The sequence below is a fragment of the Catharus ustulatus genome, chromosome 4, assembly GCF_009819885.2.
Source record: "Catharus ustulatus isolate bCatUst1 chromosome 4, bCatUst1.pri.v2, whole genome shotgun sequence".
In the NCBI taxonomy this organism is placed as follows: Eukaryota; Metazoa; Chordata; class Aves; order Passeriformes; family Turdidae; genus Catharus; species Catharus ustulatus.
In genome coordinates this window covers 22,182,052-22,208,221 of record NC_046224.1, presented here as the reverse complement: position 1 = coordinate 22,208,221, position 26,170 = coordinate 22,182,052, and the positions used below count along the sequence as shown (strand labels likewise).

General features: G+C 38.9%; 1 protein-coding gene across 5 annotated transcripts in view; it reads right to left on the bottom strand.

Annotated features, from left to right (window-relative positions):
* TTC26 (tetratricopeptide repeat domain 26) overlaps window positions 1–21,585 on the bottom strand; it is a 57,388-nt gene extending 35,803 nt beyond the window's left edge. For 4 of the 5 annotated variants that reach the window (XR_004417640.1, XM_033057265.1, XM_033057264.1 and 1 more), the window contains exons 1-9: window positions 21,272–21,585; window positions 20,762–20,899; window positions 20,347–20,439; window positions 14,415–14,529; window positions 6,172–6,221; window positions 4,078–4,223; window positions 2,682–2,853; window positions 2,215–2,289; window positions 910–1,012 (exon numbers count right to left, since the gene is read on the bottom strand). Coding sequence is in view for 4 of the 5 variants with exons in the window: in XM_033057265.1 (XP_032913156.1) it covers window positions 910–1,012; window positions 2,215–2,289; window positions 2,682–2,853; window positions 4,078–4,223; window positions 6,172–6,221; window positions 14,415–14,529; window positions 20,347–20,439; window positions 20,762–20,899; window positions 21,272–21,274 (895 nt within the window). In the remaining variant the exon portion in view is untranslated. Of the gene's footprint in view, window positions 1–909; window positions 1,013–2,214; window positions 2,290–2,681; window positions 2,854–4,077; window positions 4,224–6,171; window positions 6,222–14,414; window positions 14,530–20,346; window positions 20,440–20,761; window positions 20,900–21,271 lie in introns of those variants that run through there. The other variant, XM_033057267.1, reaches the window with a different exon arrangement.
* Window positions 21,586–26,170: the final 4,585 nt, after the last annotated feature.

The window sequence follows — 26,170 nt, the reverse complement described above, 5'->3', positions numbered from 1 at the left end:
GAGTACTGTGTCTAGGTTTGGGATCCTACGATCAATACAGACACTGAAACACTGGAGTGAACCCAAGTGAAAGCTCCCAAGGCAGGAAGAGGGCTGAGGAGAAACTGAGAGAACTGAGTTTGCTTACCTTTCAGAGGAAAAAGGATCTCAGGGGAGATCTTATCACTGTCTACAATTAACTGATAAGAGGGTACAGAGTAGATGGAAACAGGTTCCAAAGAATGAGAGAAAGGCAGTGGACTCAAGGCGTAACAGAGGAAGTTCTGACTAGATGCTTGTCTGGACAAGGCTTTAAGGAACCTCATCTAATTGGACCTGCCTTGAATCACACAGCCAGTCAACCCACTGCTGAATAAAAGAACACCATGGGAGAATAGGAATAGCCCTGAAAAACCCAGATATGATTCAAAGAAGCTGGCAATGACAGGAGACATACGAGTAGAAAATACTTACCAAGTGATTCTGGCTACCTACCTGCATTCTTCAGGAACTGCAAAGTAGATTTTAATGAAATATCTTGTTCACAGACACTTTGGTTCATATTTTGTTTGTGCTGTATTTACAGAAATGATTGTCCTTGCCTTCACAGGACATATGCCTACCATTCTCATATATTCAGGCAGAGGAGAGGTCCCCTCGCTAGAAACAAATAAACATTTCTACCCCAAAGCCATCTCCTGCAACCCAAGAAACTCTAATACTATGCTGAAGTAGGCTTTTTTTGAGTGTACAGTATTAAAGCCCTTCTCTGCAAGCTATGGGAACTTTTACTTCACCTATTTTACAGCAGAACAGAAAGTGAAATAAATTACACTTACTGCAAAGAAAAAAAAAGTATTGAATAAGTTGAAATAAGATGAATTAATGTCAACCCTGAAGCTATGAAAGAACCAGAGAAGGTGTATTTACCTTGCTGGAGATAGTAAATCACAAGATTCAGTCTTGCCTCAGGAATAACATCAACCAGAGGAGGTAGGACTTGCAAAGCCCCTTCTCCTCCTCGGAAAACCACCTGCAGAGAAAAGCAGCATATTTATAATCATGTATCAGAATCTTTTCTATGAAAGTTAATTCAAGGAAATTAATCCTTAAATTCCTACATAAACAGTAGGAAAAGGTGAGTGGCTCTGGCATTAGCTTAATTCCTGCTTTAATACAGCTATAGTGTAAATTACACAGTGTGACAATCTTCACTCTGAAGAATATAAGTGTTTAATCCATACATAAAGATTAACTTATTTCAGCTTTTAGCAGCTCAAAAGAGGATATGTTACATATTAAAGATTTAAAAGAATAACATAATCTGAGTGAAGGGAATACATACAAACCATAAACTTCTTATGATGTATTCATATGAAAAAAATTAGGCTAACAACTCCACATTTATTTAGAATGACACAGGACCCTAAAACAATCAGGAGCAGTGGATTATACTCCAGTTTCACATGCCAGTTCCTCCAACAAGATCTAATGTACTTAACCAATAAAGCTGATGAAAATACCAACATACAAAATAAACAACACTAACTTACAAAAGTCCCATTCGAAAGCAGTTTTAACTTCTGGGGAAAGAAGTGTTAGCTTGTGATGACTGCTCTTGAAAACTGACAAAGCAAGTAACTGTCATTAAACATGAGCAATCTACTGTTACCAGTTGTTCAGAAAAACAATAATAATACCACAGAAGGGAAAATTAACCTATAGTTACTCCTAGTGACTCTTTTACTGCAGAACACTAAAGTATTTTGGTTTTACGAGCACCTTTTTTCCTAGAACTCCTTGCTAAGTACTTTTCAGATGAAGGCCATTTTCATGAGCTATCTTTATTCCAGTCAAATTGTTCCTGTATTAAATAGAGTTCAGGGTCATCTTGACTTGTTTCTACAGTGTCTTTATTGAGTGGACTCCATAAAATATCTTGCAAAGGTACTCTTACACAACATATATTATTTTAATATGCCTTCACGAATAAAAGCAACTAAAAGTATTATTATTTTCTTGACATATTCTCAAACCGTCAGGGAAAAAATCCAGGAAAAAAAAAGTAAATATATTCGATGGCACATACTGGTAGGATTCCTGGAATTGGACTTATATGGCAGCAGAGACTCAATTAAGTCTGCAATTTTTCAAAATATTCCATTTTATGAATCATCATGAAAAGCTCTACAAGTGAGTGCAGTTCATATTAAATCCCAGAAATGCAGTACTTACCAGATTGTGCTTTATGAGCTCCTTGCCAAACTCAAAAGATGATGAGGCACTGTCTGTCAAGTTCTTGAGCTCTGCCTGGAATTACATACATTCCAAATTTTTAACATAAAACCAAAAAAAGCACAGAAGCCTAAGTCAAGCTTCAAATGAGCATCAAAGCTGGCAACAAGTCACCTCCATTGGTGTTAGATGACTAGAAGATTTGGCCTTTCCACTTCTATTTAATTATTTTAGCCATTGGGTAATACATATAAACACAAGATCAAAAGGATACTGGGAAAATGGTAAGACCACTGTGCACATATGTGGACAGATGGGTTAATGCTAGGGAAACTGACAAATAGGTGACATTCCTAAAAGGACACAGTGACAAGGTAAACGCCATTATCATCTTTACTGATTAAGACTAAAAGAAACATGTATGGAATCTTAAACAAAAATAAAGGTGAGGACTGTCCAACAGATACCTCTGCAGCCTTTCCATTGTAAAGTCGGAAATGGTTACAAGCCTTAAGGTTAAGAGCAATGGTGCTGTCAGGAACTTGCTGAAGATAAACAGCTAGCACTTCCTGTGATACATCATAGTAATCCAGTTTGTAATAGCACAGGGCCACATACACATTCAGAGCCAGGTATTCCCTGCAGGAAAGAGGATTAAAGAGAACCTTTAAATCCCACCAGATAGTTTAACATTTCCCCACTACAGTGCATTAAAATCAATGAATAAAAAGAAAGCTCTCACATCTATACATATTTTACAAAAACATCAAAATTGGTGTTTCTGAGAAATGCCTAGGACTTCTCTACTTCGTCAGCTTCAGGACAGATTCACGGTAGTTTTTTCCACAGCAGCTACTGCAGCTTTTAAGAATTACCAACAGAACTTTTGGTTTGCACATCTGGGAAATAGTGGCAACTTCACACCAAGGACACGTGCAGAACATGAACACTGTAACTGGCTAGCAGAACATGTTTTTCTAAGCAATACACTCAATTTAATATCCACGGGGTTGTACTGAGTACAATTATTTCAAAAAATCCTTGTCATTACAAGCAGTCAAGCCAGAAGAACTAGACAGAGAAAAGACAAGCATTTGTGAAAACTCTAAGTAAAAGGAAAATTGTTACGAAGGTTACTCATTTAGCTTTGAGTGATTGTTTCTGCAGGGTTTGGAGTTTAAAATCTCTTTCCCAAGTATTACATGATATATGCATTATGATGGATTTCTCTGAAACATTCAAAAGGAGATAGCGCCAAGAGATAGCAGTATTCTGGAACAGCAGTTTCTATTTTATTAAAAATACTTCCAGCCACTTATGAATTCAATTTGTTCCTTGTTAAATTCTGAACTAAAAATTTCCAGAACATGACAGAAAAACCCATCAACAAGTGTCACAGAGGATAAACAGAAAAGGAAAGAATTTCAGACTTAAAGGAATGCAAGGAATTCTACATAAAACCCAAGAACGGAACCCTTCTAAGGAAAGCTGAGAAGTGAAGTCAGTAATTCAAGCAAGGTCACGAGATTGGCCATCAGAGGGGAAAAAATTAAAAGAAAAAGCAGATACATACCCATATATCATTTCAGAAGAAATGAGTAATGAAATAAAAAAGATATCAGAATGAATTAACCAACAATTTTGCAAAAACAAAACAAGAGAGAGCAGACTTCTTTTGAAATGTGGTGTTTTCAACAATACTTTGAATGAACAAAATTGAGGAGCTGCACCTGGTGCACATTCTCTGATAGGAAAGGGACATAGTAATTGTGGAAAATGTCTCTTTTCAGAAACCAAGCAACTATTTGGAATTTAAATACCACCAAAAACAAAGACGCTCCAGTAGGGTTTAGAGATGCGCACCGATTGTCCAGCAGAATGCGCTTGTAGATATCAATAGCTTCTTGGTAGTGGGACCGCATGTAGTGGATGGATGCCAGGCTAAGCTGATCTTCTGTAACATCTTGCAGGTTCTGGTGAGAGCTCATCAGTTTCTTTTCATCACTGAACTAAAAAGAAGGGGACATATCATCAGAAGAGATAAGCAAGAAAAGCTTTTTAATTAATCAGGTTAGTTTTGTCCTTGCTGGTAAACAGCATTAAGTATCAGGAAAACCACTGTTAAAGTTAATTTGACCAGTGGAGAAAGACAAACATTCAAGAGGCAGATGACTTCAAGCTGGATATTAGGCTAAAACTAAGCACACATTTTCCTTCAAGGTGTGATTTAGATATAATTACATGTCATGTACTTTGATGGATAAGAGGGAAAGAGTTGAATTAATTATTGCACAAACGGAATTTCGCAACACAAAATTTCATTGTAATTATTCAAGCCAGCAAAAATTTTGCTGTTTGTAGATCCAAATCTAATGTCTCATGAATAGCAAAAAAACACAAGGCTTGCAAACACACAAGCCCTAATTTTTTGAAGTGTTCTTTATAGCACTAACAAGTTCACTTTCACCTCCAATTTCCAGTTTCTCTAACTAAATTACAGTAATTTCAAGACTATAAGGTGCACCAGATTATAAGGCGCACTTCGGGTGTCAGCAAATTTCCGAACTTTTGCCCATATATAAGGCGCACCGGACTATAAGGCGTACTTTTTTTTTGCAGTGAGGATCTGCCACTGGCTCCCCTCGCACAGTTGCTGGCTGCGGCCCCGCCTCCACCCGGCTGCCGCGGCCCTGTTGGCTCCCCCCGCAGCTCGCGGCTCACACTTCCGGGTTGGCAAATTTCCGAACTTTGTCCATATATAAGGTGCACCGGACTATAAGGTGCACTTCTGGGTTCGGGCCAAAATTTTAGTCAAAAGGGTGCGCCTTATAGTTGTGAAATTACTGTATTTCTTTTTAAATGCTTTACTGAATAGCACATAAAACACACACACAGAAGGCTAAAAACAAGGAACATTGTATTTGTATTACAACAGTGAAGTTGAGGCTATTTACCTAATCAGTCTTCTCGAATCACTTATTCCCTTAATCACTGCTTTCCTTTGCTGGTTTTGCTGATTCAACAGTAATTGTTAATTTCTCTTCGACACAAATTCTAATACTATATATATGTTTGTCCACCTATCTGCTAGTTTTTCTTCAAATCCTTCTCCTCTCTCTTTGAGCCAATCACAAAGTTAAAAGATAAGTTGCTTAACAGAACTAAAGGCAATGATAAAACTCGTTATTTCCAGAGACCAACTAGATAAAGAGAAATTGCATATTTCCTAGTCCATCACAGACATCTGTAAGTGCCAATGCCACTGTAAAAATGCTTTAGGATTTCTCCCTTAAAACTAACAGATATTTAAGTAAAGAGAATCTGACTTCAAAGCTAATATTCAGGATTCATACTTCCTTTTAAGTCAGTGTCTTTAGTAGCAGAATGCTTCGCAAGTATTTTGTATAGGATGGTACAAAACCTAATTTAAGGGAAGACAGCTATGTGTGGTAAGTGAAATAAGCACTTAATTGTTGTTGAAATTAAATTAAATTTCATGCTATTAACAATATGATTTCATGGATACTGAACTACTTAAAAGAATCAGTAATAGCATATACACCATTTTGGTCAAATTGCTATGTATGAGAGAACTACAAGTTAGGAAAACTTGGTACATTTAGGAAAAAAAACGTAAAATAGTGGCTTCTACATTTCTGATTCTATTAAGGTTTTGTGCTCCTCATGATCAAAAATACCATTACATTCCTATTGTATGACTTATGTAAAGTGTATTGGTAATACTTTCCTAAGAAACATGCTGAGAGAATCTATTCTGGGATCATGTTTTCATACTTGCTTGCTCCACATTTTAATACCATAAGGTGGTTATGAAAAATGTTTGTTCTTCTGCCACCACAGGCATTTTAATTATTCTGCCAGGTTGCCAGCATAAATTATACACTACCAAAATGAAAAGAAAACAAACAAAGCAGGAGTGAAGAAAATACATCATACCTTATGTGCCAGGTGAAAGAGTAAACGGTTCTGGAGACCACTCTTAGGTGCTGAAAGGGAAATTCAGTAAGCATTATTGTCATTAATTACTCACAAGGTATCTCTTTATATATTTAATTTTTTTTTTCTCAATAGACATGAATGCACCCCTATTCTTTCATCAACTATCCCAAGTACAGTTCTTCACTGAGAGCCCTTTGCAGGTCATACCTTGGGGGAGGTTCTACCAATTTGAGACTGGTTTAGAGGTATTCCTATCTTCATTCCCTGACTGTTTTTTTTTAAATCCCTGTTGAAAATAATTTTTCATTGGCCTCTACTTTCCATGAGCCTTAAAACGTCTATGAATTGTTTTATCATTTTCCTGCAGTGATTTCTCAATAATTCACTGGTTTTTTGGTGGTTTTTTTTGGTGACACATAGGCATAGCACCTTTGCAAAATAAAAAGTAGCAACAGATAAACTCAAGGCTCCTTCTGTGATGTTGTCACATTTGAAGTAAGTTTTGATTTATAATTCCAGGAATCTCAACAACTTCTAGTGTATTGAAAAAACTAGTGCTGCTACCATTTTGTTAGGCCTGCACATTACATTATACTTCTAATATTTCTTCTGTCCTTAGGAACGAAAGACACACAAAAGAATTCTACAGCCAGAGCAGATAAGATTCAAACTAAGACATGGCAAGAGATTTAAGGCAGAGATCTTCCTACTAGAGCCAGTAAAGTTAATGAAATTTCTTGCTCTAGCAGGATTAGGAATTCCATAGAATTCACTCCATATGACACAAATTGTAAACCGCAAAATTTTAAGTTACTAGAGCCTTTTGCTTCACCAAGAGTGACAAATGTCCTCGTCAAACAAAGCTATTCATTTATTTTGCAAGCAATCTTCCAAAAAGTCTTCCCTTGTTTTCTGTACTTTTCCTGGCCTAATGAGCACTCTCATTCTTGCTCAGACCAACCAGCTGGTAAACCACGTTCCACAGAAGGGGTGTACATGGAATCTTTACAAAAAGCAGAATTACTTACTGTGTTTATAAGCCCACAAAAGTGCAGAGTTAGCACAGCAATAGCCTGTAACACAAGGCTGTAATTCTTCTGACATCCTAAACCATAAAAGAGGGCTCAAACCACCAATCCCTCCTCCCCATCACCCCCTGAAGATGGAATTTTTTTTTAAGCAATTCAGGGAGAGATTTTCAGGTTTCATACTCTTTCTTCACATAATAAGTAAACTTTGTGACACAGTGGACAACGCCAAAACCCAGGCCATCCTGATCAGATTGGCAGCACAAGGCTGCCCACCTACTTCTAATAAATACAGCAACTATGTCTTCCCTTTTTTCCTTAGCAAGGTGTGTTAGTTAACCATGTTCCTAGAAAAATGAGTACAATGCATTGTACCTTTAAAGAACTACTAGAACTCCAAAATATAAAGGTGGTATGAAAACACTCTCACAAGACCACAACATCTCGTAAGATAATTCTAACAGAGCATCAGGTTAAGAAGCTAAATGGTCTTCAGCCTAGGATATAGGTGAGAATTAGGCTATTTATTAAAGCACAGAAAGTTTCTGATCTTCAATAAATATTGCATAGGCAGCTCTAGTAGTATAACAGACACGATAGCATGGATATTTCATCCACTGACTTAGAAAGTGAGACTACCTTAATTTAAATGCATGCTCTTCCCTCTACATGTTCCCCAGGACTAATTGATAGGTTTTAATATCAAAGTTTAGAAGCACTGCATATGGACTTTACATGTGCTTTTGTGAGAAACTTCAACCACAACCATCCTTCACAATTCAAAACATTTGGTCATCAAAGACTCCAAAAATACAAGCAGGACAGATTGTGCGATTTATACTGGAAATAACATACTGTATAATCACAGTACTATGGGTAAAGACACCAGTGTTCCTTTTTTGAGTAGGTCTTCTTTTTTTTTTCCCTTTTGAGTGTGTTTTAGCATTATTTTCACTGTGAAGCAATACTGCCAAGAATCTAAACCAAGGAATTTTTGTTTTACTGGTCAACCAGAAAGTGCAGGCTGCCCTTGCAAACCTGGCATCTGATCAGACATTGAAATTATTATTTACTTCTTGGCAAAAGCTGGGGGGGTTAAGTCACATTATTTAACACCCAAAAACAGGTGAAAAATTAAATCTGAGTTTTGATGGTGTGCATAGATATATGAAGGGTGGAAATGTGTCCTGCTTCATAAGATATTACATGACACTAGCTATCTGATATTCTTTAAAATAAGTTGCTTAAATATAGCCCTGTCAATATAGTAAGCAGAAATACAGAAACATTCAATATCAGCAGTTTCTTTTCTCTTGGTGCCAAATGCATTCTTTGAGGAAGACAATGAAACATATGAACAAGGTCAGGTTTCAGAAAGAAGGGGGTCACAAATATTGGATAAAGATGTTGTCAATCACTGGAGCAGGAAGTGATACAACTGCTTCATCAGAGATGATTTTTTAAGGGACATTAATTTGTTCTTTTATTATTCTCTGCTGCTACTGAATTTCATTGTCACTGATCTATTAATGCTACAAAGAACCACAATCTTCTACTTTTTCAAGACAATGACTATTTTTTTTTTAACAGTTCTAAGTAGTCTTGGGATTCTTGGGAACATAATGTACATGATGAATGACAATGCTGCATGGCAACAAACTGGACCCTGCTCCAGGTCTAGTACTGGCCTTGTAGTCAAGCACTGAAGTAGCTCAGGACAGGATATATCTCATAACAAATCCAAATAATTCATATTCTATAGAGCCCTTCACACATCAACAGGCATAGAACACACATTAAACACACCTAACAGGAGCTGGTAGGAACAGAGCAGGGCTTAGAAGCCTCCATCCTGACAGTAGAAAATATGACCAGAGGAAACCTTATTCTCCTTATCCCTGAGAAACAACACTCTGCTCATCTGAATACAGTAGCTGAATGAAGCCCTCTGTGCCTCAAAACCAAAGTTTCACTAGTGAAAGGGAAAATGAAAGGGAATGGGGAAAATGTTCCAAAAAAACCATAGTGCAGCAGTGAGGTTTACACTTTTACACCATTTGAACAGTGTAACTGTTCAGAATTTTCTTGAATGAAATTTATAGAGGATATTCACTGAAATTTTCCCGTTCTCACAAAACTCAAATGGCAGTTCAGCTATGCACAGTTACTTCAATACACACACATTTAATTTCAGTCATACTAAGCACATTAAATTAAAGATCATCAAATTAATTACTCCTGGGCTGTAGCTTAAAAAAACAAAACAAGAAAATAAGGTTAATGGCTTTTAGAGTTTAAACATGTGATATTTTCCCTTGTGTGCCTTGAAAGTTCCATATATGAAAAGGCTGGTTCAAAACCTCAGCTAAAATGCACCAAAAAAGTACAAGCAACAAGGCAGATAAAATCATGCAGGTGAACGTGCAATCCTAAGAAAAGGAAAACCCAGTAACTGTTCTGTGCCTGCTTGTAACTGAACATTTTCACTGGTGACGACTATTTCACACCTGAAAAACATTATTTCATGAATAAGCAAAACCAGTTTGGAAAATGTCACTATTATTACTAACTCATCTCTGGTCTGCTTTTGTACGATATTGCTCCTTTCAATATAGCCTGTAAAATGAGTTCTCTGTTCAGTTAAACCACATTCAGCTCTGACACATGCAGAGATGCGAAGAAGCAAAGTAATTACAAAGCTTTTCCCATCAAAAATTGGAAGGGATGAAAAAAACCCCAGCTTTAATGAATGGTTCAGTAATACAACCCTGTCTGTGCATGAATCTTAAATTTAATTCTAAGATTCCATTTATCCTAAAAAGACTGTTTTTCATAACAAACTTAACTGCTGCCCCACTAATGTGCACATTTTGTGGTTAAAAAGAACAATTTTAGTTCTTATGCTTTAGTTCTTAGTTTCTTTCTTAATGCAAGCCAACAGCTTCTGAGAGCACTATGCAGGCTTCTAAACACTTGGATTCAGTTGCCAGGATCACAGTCCAAGTGTGCCAGGCTGAGCTTCTGTTCTTTGGCCTTTGTAAGGCACAGGAACTGTGAATGCAACATGAAAGTACTAGTTTTTATAATAAAAAAATATTAATTTGTTGTTTTTATTATTATATACTAAATCAAGATCAATAGTTTAAGCCTCATTCAAGACAAGATTGGCTACCCACAGCACAGAAAACATATGTTCAGCCAATGTGTGAGAACACAGACGCAAAAGGAGTCAGCAAAGCATCACTTGACAGCTTCACTATGGGATGACAACAAAACAACAGTAGCTGACTTGGAAGTAACTCTGTCTTCACCTCAGAACCAGGAACATTAGTAACTGCAATGTGAGTGAACAGCAGGGGTAAAGGAGAAGCCAGAAATATCTGAAAGAAATTTGGAAGAAAGCCTAGAGGAGGTAAAATACAATTATAATGAAAAACCTTCAAAGAGGGATTTTTCTTTATTGCCTTCTTCTCTAGTTCTTAGCTTATATTTGCAGTAATTATTTTTATATGACTTTTGATATTCAGACTTACTCTTTCCTGAGAGAATCAGTGAATCACAGAATGGCTTAGATTAGAAGGGACTTTAAAGCTATCTAATTCCAACCCCCCTGCCATAGCCATGAACACCTTCCACTAGCCAGGCTTTGAACACTTCCAGGGATGGAATTTCTCTGGGCAAGCCCTCACCACTCTCACAGTAAAGAATTTCTTCCTTGTATCTAATCTAAACCTACTCTCTTTCAGTTAAAAACCATTCCTCCCTGTCCTATCACTATATGCCTGTGTTAATGGTCCCTGTTCCACTCTCTTATAAGCCTTGTCTAGGTACTGGAAAGCCTCAGTGAGGTGTCCCTGAAGCCTTCTGTTCTCCAAGCTGAAAAATCCAATTCTCTTTGCCTTTCCTTATAGGAAAGGTCTCTATCCCTCTCATCTTTTGGTGGCTTCCTCTGGACTTGCTTCAGCAGGTCCATGACCTTCCTGTGCTGAGGTCCCCAGAGCTGGATGCAGCACTGCAGGTGGGGTCTCACCAGAGAAGAGCAGAGAGGCAGAATCCCCTCCCTGGCCCTGCTGCCCACACTGCTTTGAATACAACCCAGGATACAACTGACCTGGGCTGAGTGCACATTGCTGGGCTGTGTCCAGCCCCTTGTCCACCTGCACTCCCAAATCCTTCTTGGCAGGGCTGCTCCCAACCTGTGCATCCCCACTTGGTTGTCTTGAATTTCTTGAGATTCTTGCAGATCCACCTCTCAAGCCTGTCCAGATCCCTCCAGTTGGCATCCCACCTGTCAAATGTGTGAACCCCACCACTCAGCTTGGTGTTATCTGCAAACTTTCTGAGGGTGCACTTGATTCCTTTGCTTGGGTCATTAATGAAGATATTAGATAACATTGGTCCTAAAAGGGACTGATGAGGGACACCACTGCTCACTGATGCCTGTTAGGACTCTGAGCCATTGATCATTACCCTCTGGACCTGACTGACTCACCAATTCCTAATCCACCTAACAGTTTACCCATCAAATCCATATCTATACCATTTAGAGAGAAGAATGTTGTGGGGAACCATATAAAAAGCTTTACAGAAGTCCAGACAGATGCCCTTCCCTTGGCCACTGATGGCCATCATAGAAAGCCACTAAGCTGGTCAGGCAGGACTTGCCCTCAGTGAAGCTGTGCTGGCTGTCCTCAATGACTTCCCCATCCCCTCTATTCCATGAAGTTTGAATCAAATAACAACGAGCTAAGAGATCAATTCACATCTGTTATAAAAACTTGCTCCACAAGAGATTATGGACTATGTATCTGTATGAATACATTAATTACCACATGGCTTTTAATGATAGTTTCCTAAATTTTAAGTATCCTGCAAATTTTTCCTCATTAATGGAATGATGGTTAACAATAATTTCCTTAAGCAACAGCAACAGTATATGGGAAGAAAGAACTTGATTTGATTTCAAGAAATTTACCTGTTTGTGTGGAAAACCTATTCCAGAAATCTACCTGGTATTTATGTTCCCTTTCACACAGATATTCTGTCACTGTAGAAATCTAGAATTACAGCTGAAACTAAATTAGTTCTCCTTAATTTATTTTAGCAGTATGCTACCTTCAGGGGTTTAGCATAACTGCAGCAATAAACAGCATGCACTATACAAGAATTCAGGCAAAATAATCCCAAAATAGCAATGGTAAGAAGCCTAATATTAACACTACCTGTAATGTTTTTCAGCGGTATTCAAGGCAGTACTGGATAAATGGTGTTCTTCTAAAGACTACCTGTTCAAATGAAGTATTTTGCATCTTCAAGATCTTTGCAAAACCATGGAAGAGAGCACAAGATGACATGGCCTCAGCTGTCAATACTATATTGCAAACAGCCACCACTGATGCAATCCTAAGTTGTTAAAGAAAACTTAAAAGAGGATCTGACTTAAACAAAAATAAAAAGAATATAAGAAAGATATAAGAAAGATTGAAAAGGGAATACACCACACTTGGAAGATTTCAGTGGGGAAAGGACAAGTGTTTTAAATCCTCAGCTGTGACTGCTTCCCCACCAAGCTTAAAGTAGCCAGAAATCACCAGGATTACTGTACTCACAAGAAAGGTTTAGCATCTCATTATAAAAACTGGCATGCTCTCCTTCTTAAACAATTATGTAAAATCATGAACTGAACTAACCAGGACTCAACTAATATGACCACTCAGTTATGTTCTGTTCGCTCCATCAGCTACGTTCCCTCTCACTTTTGCTTTCTTAATATTCCTACCCTTGCTTCCAGTACCCGAGTAACTTAACTTCACCCCTTCCTCTGCCACTCACCATTCTACTAACTAATCCGAAGGGGCATGGCAAACATTAACCTTCCCTCCTCTCCAGCTCACAGTTAATAAATGTGCATGCCCATCTGTGTATGTGACATCTCTAGAACGGATTACTCACAAGATGTGAAGCTGATGACAATGGCTCCAACTGGTACAGGATGCAGCTGCTTGCTTTCTCCATGCTTTAGGTCACAGTAACACCTCAAAGCTCTATCACCCACTTATTTTTAGATTCACTTCAAGTCCTAAGTTGCAAACTCCAAAGTTCAAATTTGTGGTACATTAAAGAGTAAATTATTTGTGAACATTAGAAATTTACACACATCCTGAACAATACAAATCACAAAGCTCTGCATGAGATTTTTTTACAATTGAAAATAAAAAAAAACCATTTCCAGTTGTGGGATTCAAGCTCAGCATGATCTTTCTGAGGGATTTTAAAGAGATATGAGAACTAATTATTTTTTAAAAATGCTACAAAGCTGTCCTTTTGGAAGGCACTCCTTCACATCAGAAGAAAGCACACCATTATTTTCTTCCTACTCTATTTTCAGCCCAAGACAATAAGACTAATGAAATAAAGGAGCAAACTCATCCTTCAATAAGAGTTTTATCCTAAGAAGGCAACAGTCAGAAATTGAGTGAGATAACGCTACTATTAATTGTACTTAAAAAGCACTGAGATACTATGGTTATAGAAAACAATATAAATCACTAAGATACATAAAAAGTGATGGGCAACAAAATTAAACTACAGAAACATTTTTAGGCAGTAAAAATTGCCCTGGAATCTAATTTCCACTCCTCCTCTTTAAATGATCCCATGCATGTTAAGAGTAAAGTAGAACTGTAATAATATGGCTACTGAACTCCATGCCTTGAAGAATCAGATACCTAACATCTGACTTACAAGGCAATGAGACCACCTACTAAGTCGCTCAAAACACCTAAACAGAGTTCTTGTCTTCATCAGGGAGAATGCTGAATTCTCTCAGATGCTTATTTTTTTTAATAATTCCACTGGCCTAATTTGCTTCATCTGCACTGGCTCAGAGACACAGGATCAGTCAAAAGAAAAGTAACCTTTTGCTGCTGCTGCTTGGTATATGCTGGGTTCTGTATTTAGAAATTAGTAAGATAAATTAGCTTCCAGATGCTTCTTTCAGTTCCAGCTGCTCCACATGCCTAAGGTATTTTTAGGAAAGAAACTGCATCATAATTCTCCTACTAAATGAAAGTTAAAATTAACTAACCCCCAAACAAAACCCCGACCCCAAAATATTTCTCAGAAGTATCCTTTATTGCATACTTTGTCTGGAAATGACTTCAAGTGTTCAAATCAATAAGTAGTCTTTTCCAACAGAGCCATATATCTCACCTTTCAAAGCTGCTTGTTCTGCTTGCGTGTACATCCCCAGAAAAAAGTATGTACAGGCAAGGTTCACCCAAACATCTGGACTGCAAGTTGGTTGCCTGGTTAAGGCCTCATATTCCTGTAACAGAAGAGAGGGTTGACTAATAGCACATACTTGTATTAAATATCATTCCTTCTTCCATGATTTTACAATGGATCATTAAATTACTGAGACTGATCACTTTATTCTGAAGCTCACTGCAGTCCTTACAACAAAACTATTATGTTTTAAACTATGTCCCTAAGTCTTTTTTGTGCACAGCAATATAACAGACCACAGGGACAAGCAGTGCCATAAATCATCATGTGTGAGCACAATTTCTGTCAATACTGAAATCACAGATATATGAAACATATTTATATTATGAATACATTATTATAAAATATTATTTACATATATAAACTTCAATATATAAGTTATAAAGGCATCTCTATAACCAACTTCTCTTGCATTCCTCAGTTCTCCTCCAGTAAAAGCCTGGGAGCCATGAACACCAGAGAAATCTCTTCGTGAATACTTACTGGAAGAAGTGTTAAAGGTGTTTTTGTAAATTTGTAAGTAGTGTCTTAGTGTATATTAAACTTGTGGAAGTGCGTGTTAAGCCTGAGATTATGCAATATAATAACATCAAGTGCAGTAAGAAATTTTTCTGTTATTATTAATAACTAAAATAAGTATTTTCAAATAGTGTTTAATCTCATCACATCCTTTTTTTAGTTCCTATTTTTGTGTAGGTTTTATAATTACATGTTAGTACAGTGGTACATGTATATAATTTATAATGTATAAATGTGTGTATATACACTGGGAGTGTGTACTTTAAAATGTTTTACTAATAGGGGTACAGCAAAATTGTTTGGAGATCACTGCATTAAAAGACAAGCTTATATGTTGGTATTGGGCAAATTCAAGATTTCCTTATAGATAAAGATTAGTAATTTGTAGTAAATATACCTGTTCCTAACTTTACCCATTTTAAGAAGATTTACAGCCAACAGCTATAGAAAGGCACTAGATAGCATATTCTGGTATTTCTTACACATCCTCATTCATTACATATCCTTTAATTCTGCCACATAGACTGCTTCATTTCTTGTTATTTATGAAACAGCAAAAACTTAACAGATCAATCTTTCAATCTACTTTTTTTAAACAAAAATACCACTTGCAGCCACCAGACAATTATACTCCTGAAGACAAACATCTTTTCTCACAGTAACAACAGGTACTAAAAACAGTCGCAGGGAAATATCTCAATCCCATTTTTTTCCTGTGTCACAGTTCTGATAAATTCCTTGGAAAGACCATCCCAATGGAAGTGCCTGCTACAGGTGCTCCTGCTCTTCATCCAGCCATGGAGATAGCAGTATAAGGCAAAGCAGGCAGGGTCACATGAGGTTCTCACAAGACCTGCTAAAGGAATGTTATCCATGTACTCCGATCACTGCAAGCCACTCGTCCCTTCCAGGAAAACAACCCCTTGCTGACTCTGTACTCATTCTCGAAACATGAATTGGAGGTCCCCTCTACCTATGGAGAGTTCATTAGATTGAGCCACTCTTGAGTGGAAGACTTCTTACCTCTGGAGAAAAGAACACACATATACATACAGTACAAGATAAAATAAGCCATGCCCAAGGGACAACAAATCCCAAGAACACAAACATGCTGACAACAATAAAGTTTAGAGTTTGCAAGCATAAAGAATTTTTTTGCTGTCAAGTAAAAGTAAACTGCACTCCCAAACAGAGCAGATACTGGTAAGGAGCATCCTTAAAAGCCAGCTCAGTTTTGCTAGTACTTCAGAGACTTCAGACTTCAGCTGTTCAACAACATTTACAATAAATAAATATAAATATAATATAAAAATAATTATTATTAGCATTTAAAAAATAAAACATTTATATTGAGGCCAACCTTTCCTACTGAGGCCAGTTTAATCTTGATGTAGGCCTGTCATGGTGCTCTGAGACATAGGCCACTTTTATTTATTAGGACCATTTGGAATCTTTCAAAATTCATTCAGATTAAATGCACCCAAAGGTCTCCTTCAGCTAGGGCTTCAGGTAGATTAATTAGAAAGACAAAGTGCATAAACACAAGTCATGTTCTGGCTTGGCTATTCAAAGCAAACAATACATAAAGAGTGTTCTAGTAGTATTAATGTGAATCTATGGAAATAGTAAATAAAAATTAGGACTATTAGTGCTCCTTATCCTGTAGCTCTGGGCCATGTGTCCAGACTATGTGCTGTTGCCCCTTTTCTCACTGAAACTCATTTCAACATCAGTCTCTCAAAGTCATCAGACTCTCTACTTCAAAAGAACTTTCCTCACTCCTTTCCAAACAAACCAACCCAAACAAAATACTCTCAAACCTGTTCTAAACTTTTGCCATCCAGCATTAACAACTTCTTGCTATTTTACTCTCCTCCTCCTCATGCCTCTATCACTAGACACACACACAATTTTCCTCAAAAGCAGGCTGCTAGGTTGATTGCCTACAACTATGGACATGTACTGATGATGAGGAGGGCCAACTCAATGCCCTTATTACTTGTCTGGATTCTCCAAGGAGCCAAAGAGCTAATAAACAAGCCAACATATATGGCTGCTCCACAGGTGTTCAAATGAGATACTTACTGTAACCAGGCTACAGTTGTGATAGAGAGGCCTAGAGAACTCCACTTTTCACTTTTTACCTTCAGCTATCAGGAACTGGAGTGCACCTGTATTCTCACACTTCCCACAGAATTATTCAAGCATGACCAGATACTACTCATGGATGAACAATTACCTGAGTACAGCCCTGGTCCTTCCATGATTTACCATTTGATTAAAATTATCCTGAGCCAAGCTGGCAGGAGTTCCTGTTCAGTGAAGTGGTGGAATGGTTCCTACTTCTCTGCCAGAGGGAGGTAACGGATTGGAGAGACTATTGCTGGCTGTATGTAGGTTGTAGGATTCTTACAAAAACAATGCATTGAAGGCTCAGGCCCAGGGATCATTCTTTGCTCTCATGTGTGCAGTTCATGAGCCAAAATAGCATTACCACGTCCAGCAGCTGCACCATGACAGCATATGCCAGCATCCTGTGTCCCTAGAAGCAGAGGGTATAGACTGAAAGTGTGAAATTTGCTCTTGAATCCAACCAAGAAGTACACCTGCCTGCGCCAATTTGTCTTGTAAATTAAAAATAAATAAATAAATAAATAAATAAATAAATAAATAAATAAATAAATAAATAAATATAAAAATAACAAAGCCTCGCTTTCTTAAGGCCCAGCTGATCCAATTTATAGATCAGGCAGCTTAGAAACAGAATAATTCGCCTGATGTTCTAGTTCAGGTACTTGGATGACACTGGGAAATTTTTCAGAAGATTTAGGATTAGAGCCATGAACAAGCGGCAGCTGCTGCAGACAGACAGATGGGTTTTCCCCCATTATGGACACTAGATGTGGAAGATTCCAGAAAACTAATTCGACATCACCATATAGTAGGGAAACTCTGGTTGCCATATGATACCAGGAAGCTACTCAGTAAAAATAAGTTTGTCCATGAAGGAAACTAGTCAGTCCCCAAGGAAGAACTGCACCATAACTGCTGGAAGAGTCAAGCCCATAGCAATACCATTTGTAAACTGCGGTACAGCAGTAAGGATGATCCCACCAGACCAGTGTCAGTGGCATAACCTTTGAGAAAGGCATCTGCTGTTAAGAAGGGGCAAGTGTGACCCTAGTGAGGCCAAGGTCAGTGCTCTACCTAGAGGATACCTAACTGTTGTTAGTATGCCTGTGATAAGAGAATGTGAATTCTCTCAATTGAATGTAACAGTGATTTTGCTGTCATTCTCTCTGAAGATATTCCTGGAGCTGGACATCTGTGTGTTTTTTACTTCTTCCCCGTTTCTCCCAGTGGTGCATGCTGGCCACCTCGCCGCAATTCCCAAGCTTCTGCAAAAGTTGCTATGCAACCAACACGCTTGGCTCACTATGAAAGTATAATCATTATTAAAAACATTGAACAGTGTGATTTCTGAAGACCCTCATCAGATACATGGAATGCAAACCATGAACTGTGCATATAGTGACACAGACTATGTGTTGCCACTTGCAGGAACACACAGGAGTGTGAATCAGTTAGATAGTGTGCAATGTCATTCTGGAGAATTCTGCAGAATCCTTGACCCATAGTATTTTATTTACAGTGCTTTTACCACTCCCCAAAGATTGCTCCAAGATCTCAAGGGTATATATTATCAAGGAATTTGTCCTTGAGAACACAGTAACAACACCTCTGTAAAATAGCAGATGAGGTAACACCATTTTACACATCAACATGGAAGTTGATAACTGAAAGGCAGTTCAGTCTCCATGGTGCAATGAGACCTACAGACGTAGAAATTAAAACTAGAGTGCTCTGTCCCCGAAGAAAATAGGTTGAGATGCACAGGCTCATTTCCCACATGTCACCACAAAACAACAAAGCTATCAGGACTTATCACTGTGCAAAAAAAAGTATTAAATCTGGAAAGACAAGCCCTGTGATCTCTCACTTAGAACATACACAAACAAATCGCTCATATGAACCTTTTATTGTCCCTTCTTGGGCAGAAAAATGGGGAAAACACAACTATGTTGCAGTTTTTAAAAGCCTGAATCAAGAGCATCACCTAGTGGTGAATCAAACACCACATGCAAAAACTAATTGGGTAAGCGAAAAAAAAAAGGCAGTTGCCTTTTCGTTGAAGGAAACATACAAAATTTATTCTGGCTATAAAAGCATCCACTGGGTATTTAAAAAAGCAAAATTATTTCAAATTTACTTTCAAATTATTTACTATTTCAAAGAAATTGCAAGTTATTTTTCTTTTTTTTAAACTTTCGCTCCCTATTAACACCTAATGCCTGGATGTACATTAACTAGAGCAACTGATTGTTCTATTTATAATATTTAAATTCCACAAGTCTAAACATGAATAATAATTTACCATGATTGCCTGTACTACTATTCTACATTCTCTACTGTGCACACTGTCAATTTGATTCACTGAGCATTTCTAATATCTCCAACAGATGTTTATTTTCTTTATTTTTTTAAAGAGCAGAATGCCTTGTGCCTTTCTTACTTAGAAGCTTTAGAGTTTTCATGTATGCATCTTGTGACCATTTATCTAAAAGAGAAAAATATCATCATTGTTCTATAATCTATTTTCTTTTTACTGTCTTTTGTTAATACTTTAAATTAACAACTGTTTCTAATATTAATTCTGGTGAAAGCAAGTTCAAAGACTGCAAAAACAGCTATACTTCAGTCACACTTCACAGTGAAGGAACACAACAGAACTCTAAGAGGCAAACATTAAAATGTACATATTTGAACAATTAACATGTATTTTAGTGACGTAAAGCTTTCAGAAAAAAAGACCACCTCATTTAATTGAATTACCTAATATAAGAAAATGCAAAGAAGAACAATAAAGTACATTAAATGGTAAGGGGGAATCAACCTCCAAAGAAAGAATTTTTTCATACCTATCACAGATAAGCTATACAATGCAGACAGAAAAACAAAACTGTGGAAACCTAGCTGCAGAAAGGAAATGATGGATTTACGACATTAATTATGACATTCAACAGAACAAATTAAGCTACTGAGCCTAGTATCAAATAGGTCAGTACCTAACATTCAAAAAGTTTTATTTTCATAGGCAAAATACCATTTTTTCCCCAGTCCAAACTGCTTCCCACAGCATCTGCCTTATTACTGTACATTTGTACCTTAACTGGCTAGCAGGTCTGTTCCCTATTACAGACTATCTTCCTCCTGTTTTCATTGCTTTATCACAACAAGCCAATTTCCAAACTCGGGAAGCAGGATTTCCCCACCTTACCTCCAGAGCTCTCTTGTAGTCGCCCAAATGAAATGCGCAGTATCCGATCCAAAGGTTGCCATCCTCCTCCTCCTCACCCACGTGCTGCTTAAACTTTGTAGATAACAAAGAATATAAGAATTTTGTCAGTTTCCACAGTTTCTAAAGCCCCATAGATAATCAAAGCAACACGAGGCTATCATATATCGCGGATGGTTTGACAGCTGCGGCTGTTACTGGGGTGAAGCTGCTTTCACATTTTGGAGGGCAGCAGCAGGCAGCCCGCACAGGCCAAGCCCGGCTCTGTGAAGCGGGGAGCAACAGATGCCGCTGCAGGGCCCCAAGGGGGCGAGAGGGTCAGAGAGGGGAAGGGGTGCTCTCGCCCCGCAGCCCTGCGGGCACAGGGCTGGCAGTTCTCCCGAGGGGAGCCCATCACCTCTAGCAAGGCGATCGCGCCGGTGAAGTCCCTCTGGGCCAAGAGTTCTTCCAACTGTGGCACCTCCTTCCCTTTCTTCCTCCGCCTGTCTCCCGGCGGCGGGGTACCCCCCACGGCCGGCTTGGCCCGCGAGAGCATCTGGGCAGAGAGCAAAGAGGAGCCGGCTCAGAGCGGGCCTTCCCTAGGGGGGAGGCTTCCCCCGCCACGTGCCCCGTCCCGGCGCCCCTCACCATCCTGCGATCCCTCACCGCCCCTCACCATCCTGCGATCCCTCACCGCCCCACCGCCCCTCACCATCCTGCGACCCCTCACCACCCCACCGCCCCTCACCATCCTGCGATCCCTCACCACCCCATCGCCCCTCACTATCCTGCGATCCCTCACTGCCCCACCGCCCCTCACCATCCTGCGACCCCTCACCACCCCATCGCCCCTCACTATCCTGCGATCCCTCACCGCCCCACCGCACCTCACTATCCTGCGATCCCTCACCACCCCATCGCCCCTCACCATCCTGCGGCCGGGCCCGGGCTCCGCGCTGCGCCGGCGGCACCGTTGCCGGGGTAACGGCGGAAGGCCGCGGCGAACGGGCTCCGGCTGGCGACCGAGGCCGTTCCCAGGGTTCCGCCAGCCCTGCGGGGGACGGCGATCTCCGCGCGGCCGCTCGGTCAGAAGAGCCGCGCTGGTTCTTCCCGCAAACCCCGTGGCTCTTCCTTTCCTTGCCTGTGGTCCTCGGCCGGAACATCCGGGTCCCGCATTTGGGTCGCAACAGCACCACGGGGTTGGCACACGATGGCTGAAAAGCGGCCAGGTGGAAAAGGACCTGGCGGTGCTGGATGATAATGGTTGAACATGAGCCAGTGTGTGTCCATGTGAGCAAGAAGGCCAATGGCATCCTGGCTCACTCGTGAGGCCGCACCTCGAACCGTGTGTCCAGTTTTGAGACCCTCACTACAAGAACGGCATTGAGGGGCTGGGGCTTGTTCAAAGGAGCGCAGCAAAGCTGCTGAGGGGTCTGGAGCACAAGTCTAATTGTGCCAAAATAGTTTTTTTTTTTCGCCCGGTTTTGAAGAAACCAAACCATACACAGAGTCAAGGTCTTCGATGTATTTACAGTTCTGCACAGAAAGGGATGCTGGGTGGCAATTTCACAAAACCAGCATCACAACTTCCAAAACATTTCAATGTTTATACATTTCAGCAGACAAAGGCATTAAGGTCCATTGTGTACAAGTTACACAGTTCCCTTAATAACCACTGTTCTGTCTTCTATTGATTAATGATTCTCTCGATTTTTGTGCTGATTAGTCCACATACTCAGTCTTTCTCTTGGGTCAGTGGCCGTGAGTCAGTGGTCACAATTTACCCACTGCCAATTACCTTTTACCCAGTTGGGGCTGATTCAGCACAGTTTCTGAGTTGTCTTTATTAGTTTCTTCATTATCTTGGGGGTTCTGCCAAATGTCCCTGTGATCTACATTCCCTGTGTCCTGTATCTGTGGTACATCCTTATTCCCAAGCTTTGTTAACCTCCCTTTAGGTCTGAGATCATTGAAGCATGTCAAGCCCTAGACCTTAGCAAGGCAATTCTTCCAACAACTAATTTGTCTTTCTAACACCTGGACATCACTTAGAGCTTGCTTGTTGCTGTGTTTCACAGATTAAATCTCTCTTTTATTAGTCTTCAAAGTATACAAAGATCAAACATCAAACAATATATTTTCTTAAGGAAATTTTTACAGATTCCACATTTTGCAACATAATGATAAGTGGCTGAGCTGGGGTTGTTTAGCTTGGAGAAAAGGAGGCTTAGGTGAGATCTTATTGCTTTCTACAGTTACCTGAAACGTGGTTTTATCAAGGCGAGGGTTGGTCTCTTCTCCCAAGTAACAAGTGGAAACAGCTTCAAGTTACGTCATTGGAGGTTTAGATTGGGTATTAGGAAAAAATTCTTCACTGAAGGGGTGGTCAAGCATTGGAACAGATTCCCCAGGGAAGTGGGGAAGTCGGGACATGAGCAACTGAGAGACCTGCAGTGTTAGGTTGATGGCTGGACTCAGTGACCATAGAGATTTTTTCCTTCCTTCCTCTTTAACTTTCTATGGTTAGAATACACATCCATGGACAGAACTAATGGACTAATGAAGTATCTCTATTTCTACCTTTCTACCTTCCTTGAGAAGAAATTTCTTTTCATATTCTATCAGAAAAAAAAAAAAACAAACCAGGTTCTTTTTGTTTGGTTGGTTGATTTTTTGTTTGTTTGTTTTGTTTTGGTATGAATAAATATATCCTGTCATATTACAATCATCTGTAATATAGATTAGCACTAAAGAACTGTGTGCTGCTTCTTCAGAGTATGGGTTCCATATTCACTGTGTCCCAATCACTTCAAGATGGCTTGACCTAGGAATGATACATTCATCTTGCAACTCTGAGAGATTACTCTGCAACCACGAACCACTGGAGCACAACAGCACCGTGAGAGTGTCCCTTGTTTATGAATATGCTTTCATACCACAGACCACAAAGAAGGAAGGTAGACAGTCCACTCTCCCACAAAGGACCTCTCTGCCAGAAATTAATTTTTAATTATTTAGTCAAAGTGATAAAGAGTGTTTGGCAGTGATTTAATCTGCTTTTATAGCTCTTCTCTATTATGAAAGGTATTATTTCTCTCAGGAGAAAATTAATTTCCATAAATAATTCTGAAATTATTTGCCTTTTTAGACATTTGATTTCATATAGTCCAGTAGATAGTACAATTAGGCAAGATGATTTTTTTTTAAAGAAAAAATAACTGAAAATTTAATTTCACTACATTGCTTTCTTCTGTTTTTTTTTTTCAGCAATTCTTTCAGAAGACCCTGATGTTCTAAGGATCAACATAAATACAGCTAAAATATTGACTCAAATGAAAGAAAGCTCTCAGCTGCTCCATTGGTTTCTTCCATTTCCAAGTGGCTCCTGAATTTGTATGTGGTGGATCCAAAGCTGGGGAATGCAAAAGAGCTAAAGATGCATAGTGCCAGTGAGTTAGCTGTGGGCACAAGAATGACAGTGTCAACTGTGATAAAAAGTGATAGAAGCATCAAATTGATGAAAATATTTTTAACATGTCTGGTATAGAAATTTTTACTAAGATGCAATACAAAGTAGGTGGAGATGTTACTATTTTTCCTAGTATGAAACACTAAGAAGACAATGAATAAATTAAAGACAAGTCAAGAATTTTGTCTACTCTGTAATACTGAAAAACTGCTGCAGTTCTTACTTTCACTGTTCTTTTAACCAGTGCTATTATCCTGAGTCTGTGAGCTGTAAAATGATTAATGATCATGTTTATTTCCACACATAATTGCTGGGAGAATGGGAATTTACTTACACTAATGGCAGCAAAAGGGGAATCATGCACCCATGACTAAACACCAAGATAATCATTAGAGGGTGCAATAAGTGTTTAAATAAAAAATCAAGAGACTGGAAAGTGAAGTCTAAGAAAAGGAGAGGAAGGAGGGGAAGGAAATTTAAAAAAAGGAGAGAAAGCAAAAAGCTAGAAGTGGAAAAAACTCATCATCATATAAACTAAAGCAAAAGGTTAGCACATGACCTTTGCATCAGCAACAATCATGTGCTTCAATTTCCGCAATATCTGGGTAAGATCATGTCCTTTCAGTAATGATGCTTCACCATGTTCTTCATCTTGTACCTTTGAAAATGCACCTGACAACATCTGACATCTCAAGATAAATGATACACAATAGTGAGAGCAATGATGTGCTCCCCTGCTACATCTACAAAGGCAATCCCTTGAGATGAGAAAATGGGAAATGATCCCTTTAAAAGCAAGGAACTTGAACAATACTTGCTTCTTTTTTTATGGTGTCAGTAACTTCTGAGTCTTAATCTACCCTGGATAGACCACCCATGAATAGAGAAGCTGAAACACATAAGCTGATTGATCATGTGCGCCTTTAATGCTTTTGTTCAGTCTCTATTACTCAGCTCAGGAAGGCAAACAACAGGCATGTCAGTTAAAGACCTTCAAATGGTGACATGAAAATTCATAATCTTTATTTTGGGAAAGGGAAACTTTAGTTTCCACTCATGTATGTATCTGTGATTTTTATGGGTCTGTGGGAAATGCACCCTCAGAATTTTTCTACTATTTCCAGCACCTACCTGTCATCAAGATTCAGTTGAGTTAATAAAAAAAGCTGTTCTTGTATTTGATTTTAGCATTACATTTAGGTAAGTTTTTAGAAGTTTAGGTATATAGAACCAAAAGAGGGGAGGCAAGACAATTGACTGGTTCAGTATGAGTCAGTGTCAGAACTGAAAATGCGATGCATGGTTAGCTGCGTCCACACAAACTTATCCAAGCCAGAAAGCCACATCACTGCAGGTGCTATGTCCCAAAGAATGCATTTGTACTGGTTCAGTACATGTGCTGATACATTTGCAGAGTGTTCCACTGCCGTTTGGATTTACAGGATCAGGTGTGCACTAGTTTGAAAATCTCATAACTCCATCCCAGAACAGTATAAACATGTGTAATGTTCAATAAAAAGAGGTTAAGGAAACTGAAGTACATGTCCAAGATGTAAATTATTACACGCTCAAGCCCTTTACCTTTGGAAAGATAAACAGAACAGATGTTTGCCCATTAAGGATAGTTTACATTTGTCTCTTGACAGGGGTGTATCCTGCGAGTGTGTAACAGGCGAACTGGTATGCTGAAAAAGTAACTGTGTCCTGTCACTCTGGAAACAAAGTCCTTTAGAGAAAGAAAATAGCAGTTAAGAGGAAAGACTTCCTACTATTTGTTTTTCTAGTATACAAGTTAGGTGGATAAATAGTATTCACATCAAAATGTATGTGTGTTGGGAAAAGGTTTACAGGAAGAAGACTTTCTTAATTGAGCTACATGTTTATGATATATTACATATTTAGTTTTATCTTCTGGTATGTCGCAACGTAATAGATCGATAGGAAGATGGGGCCACCACCCAAGCTGTTGGTAAAATGATGGAATTCCACTTCTCTTACCCTTGTCTGCAGTGTGTTCCTCTTACTAGATTGGTAACTTGTGATAAGAGCAGTCAGTGCTTTGCAGTGTAATTTCATTCTAATCTGTGTCAGCAAGTAAATTATGGCAGCAACCTGAACTCTCAATAACCCATGGAAATGACTATATTGTCATGCTATGCTATCAGGATCAGGCATCACATGACCCACATGTTTTTATGTTGGTTTACAGGCTTGTGTCTTATCAGTTGCTGGTTCCAAAGAATTTTTCTTCATGTTCTTTTGTAGTGAATGAGAAAGAAAAAAAGATCAGTTCTGAAAAGTCAATATAGCTGCTATGCAGCTGCTATATATGTATACTATATCTATGTATACAACTGC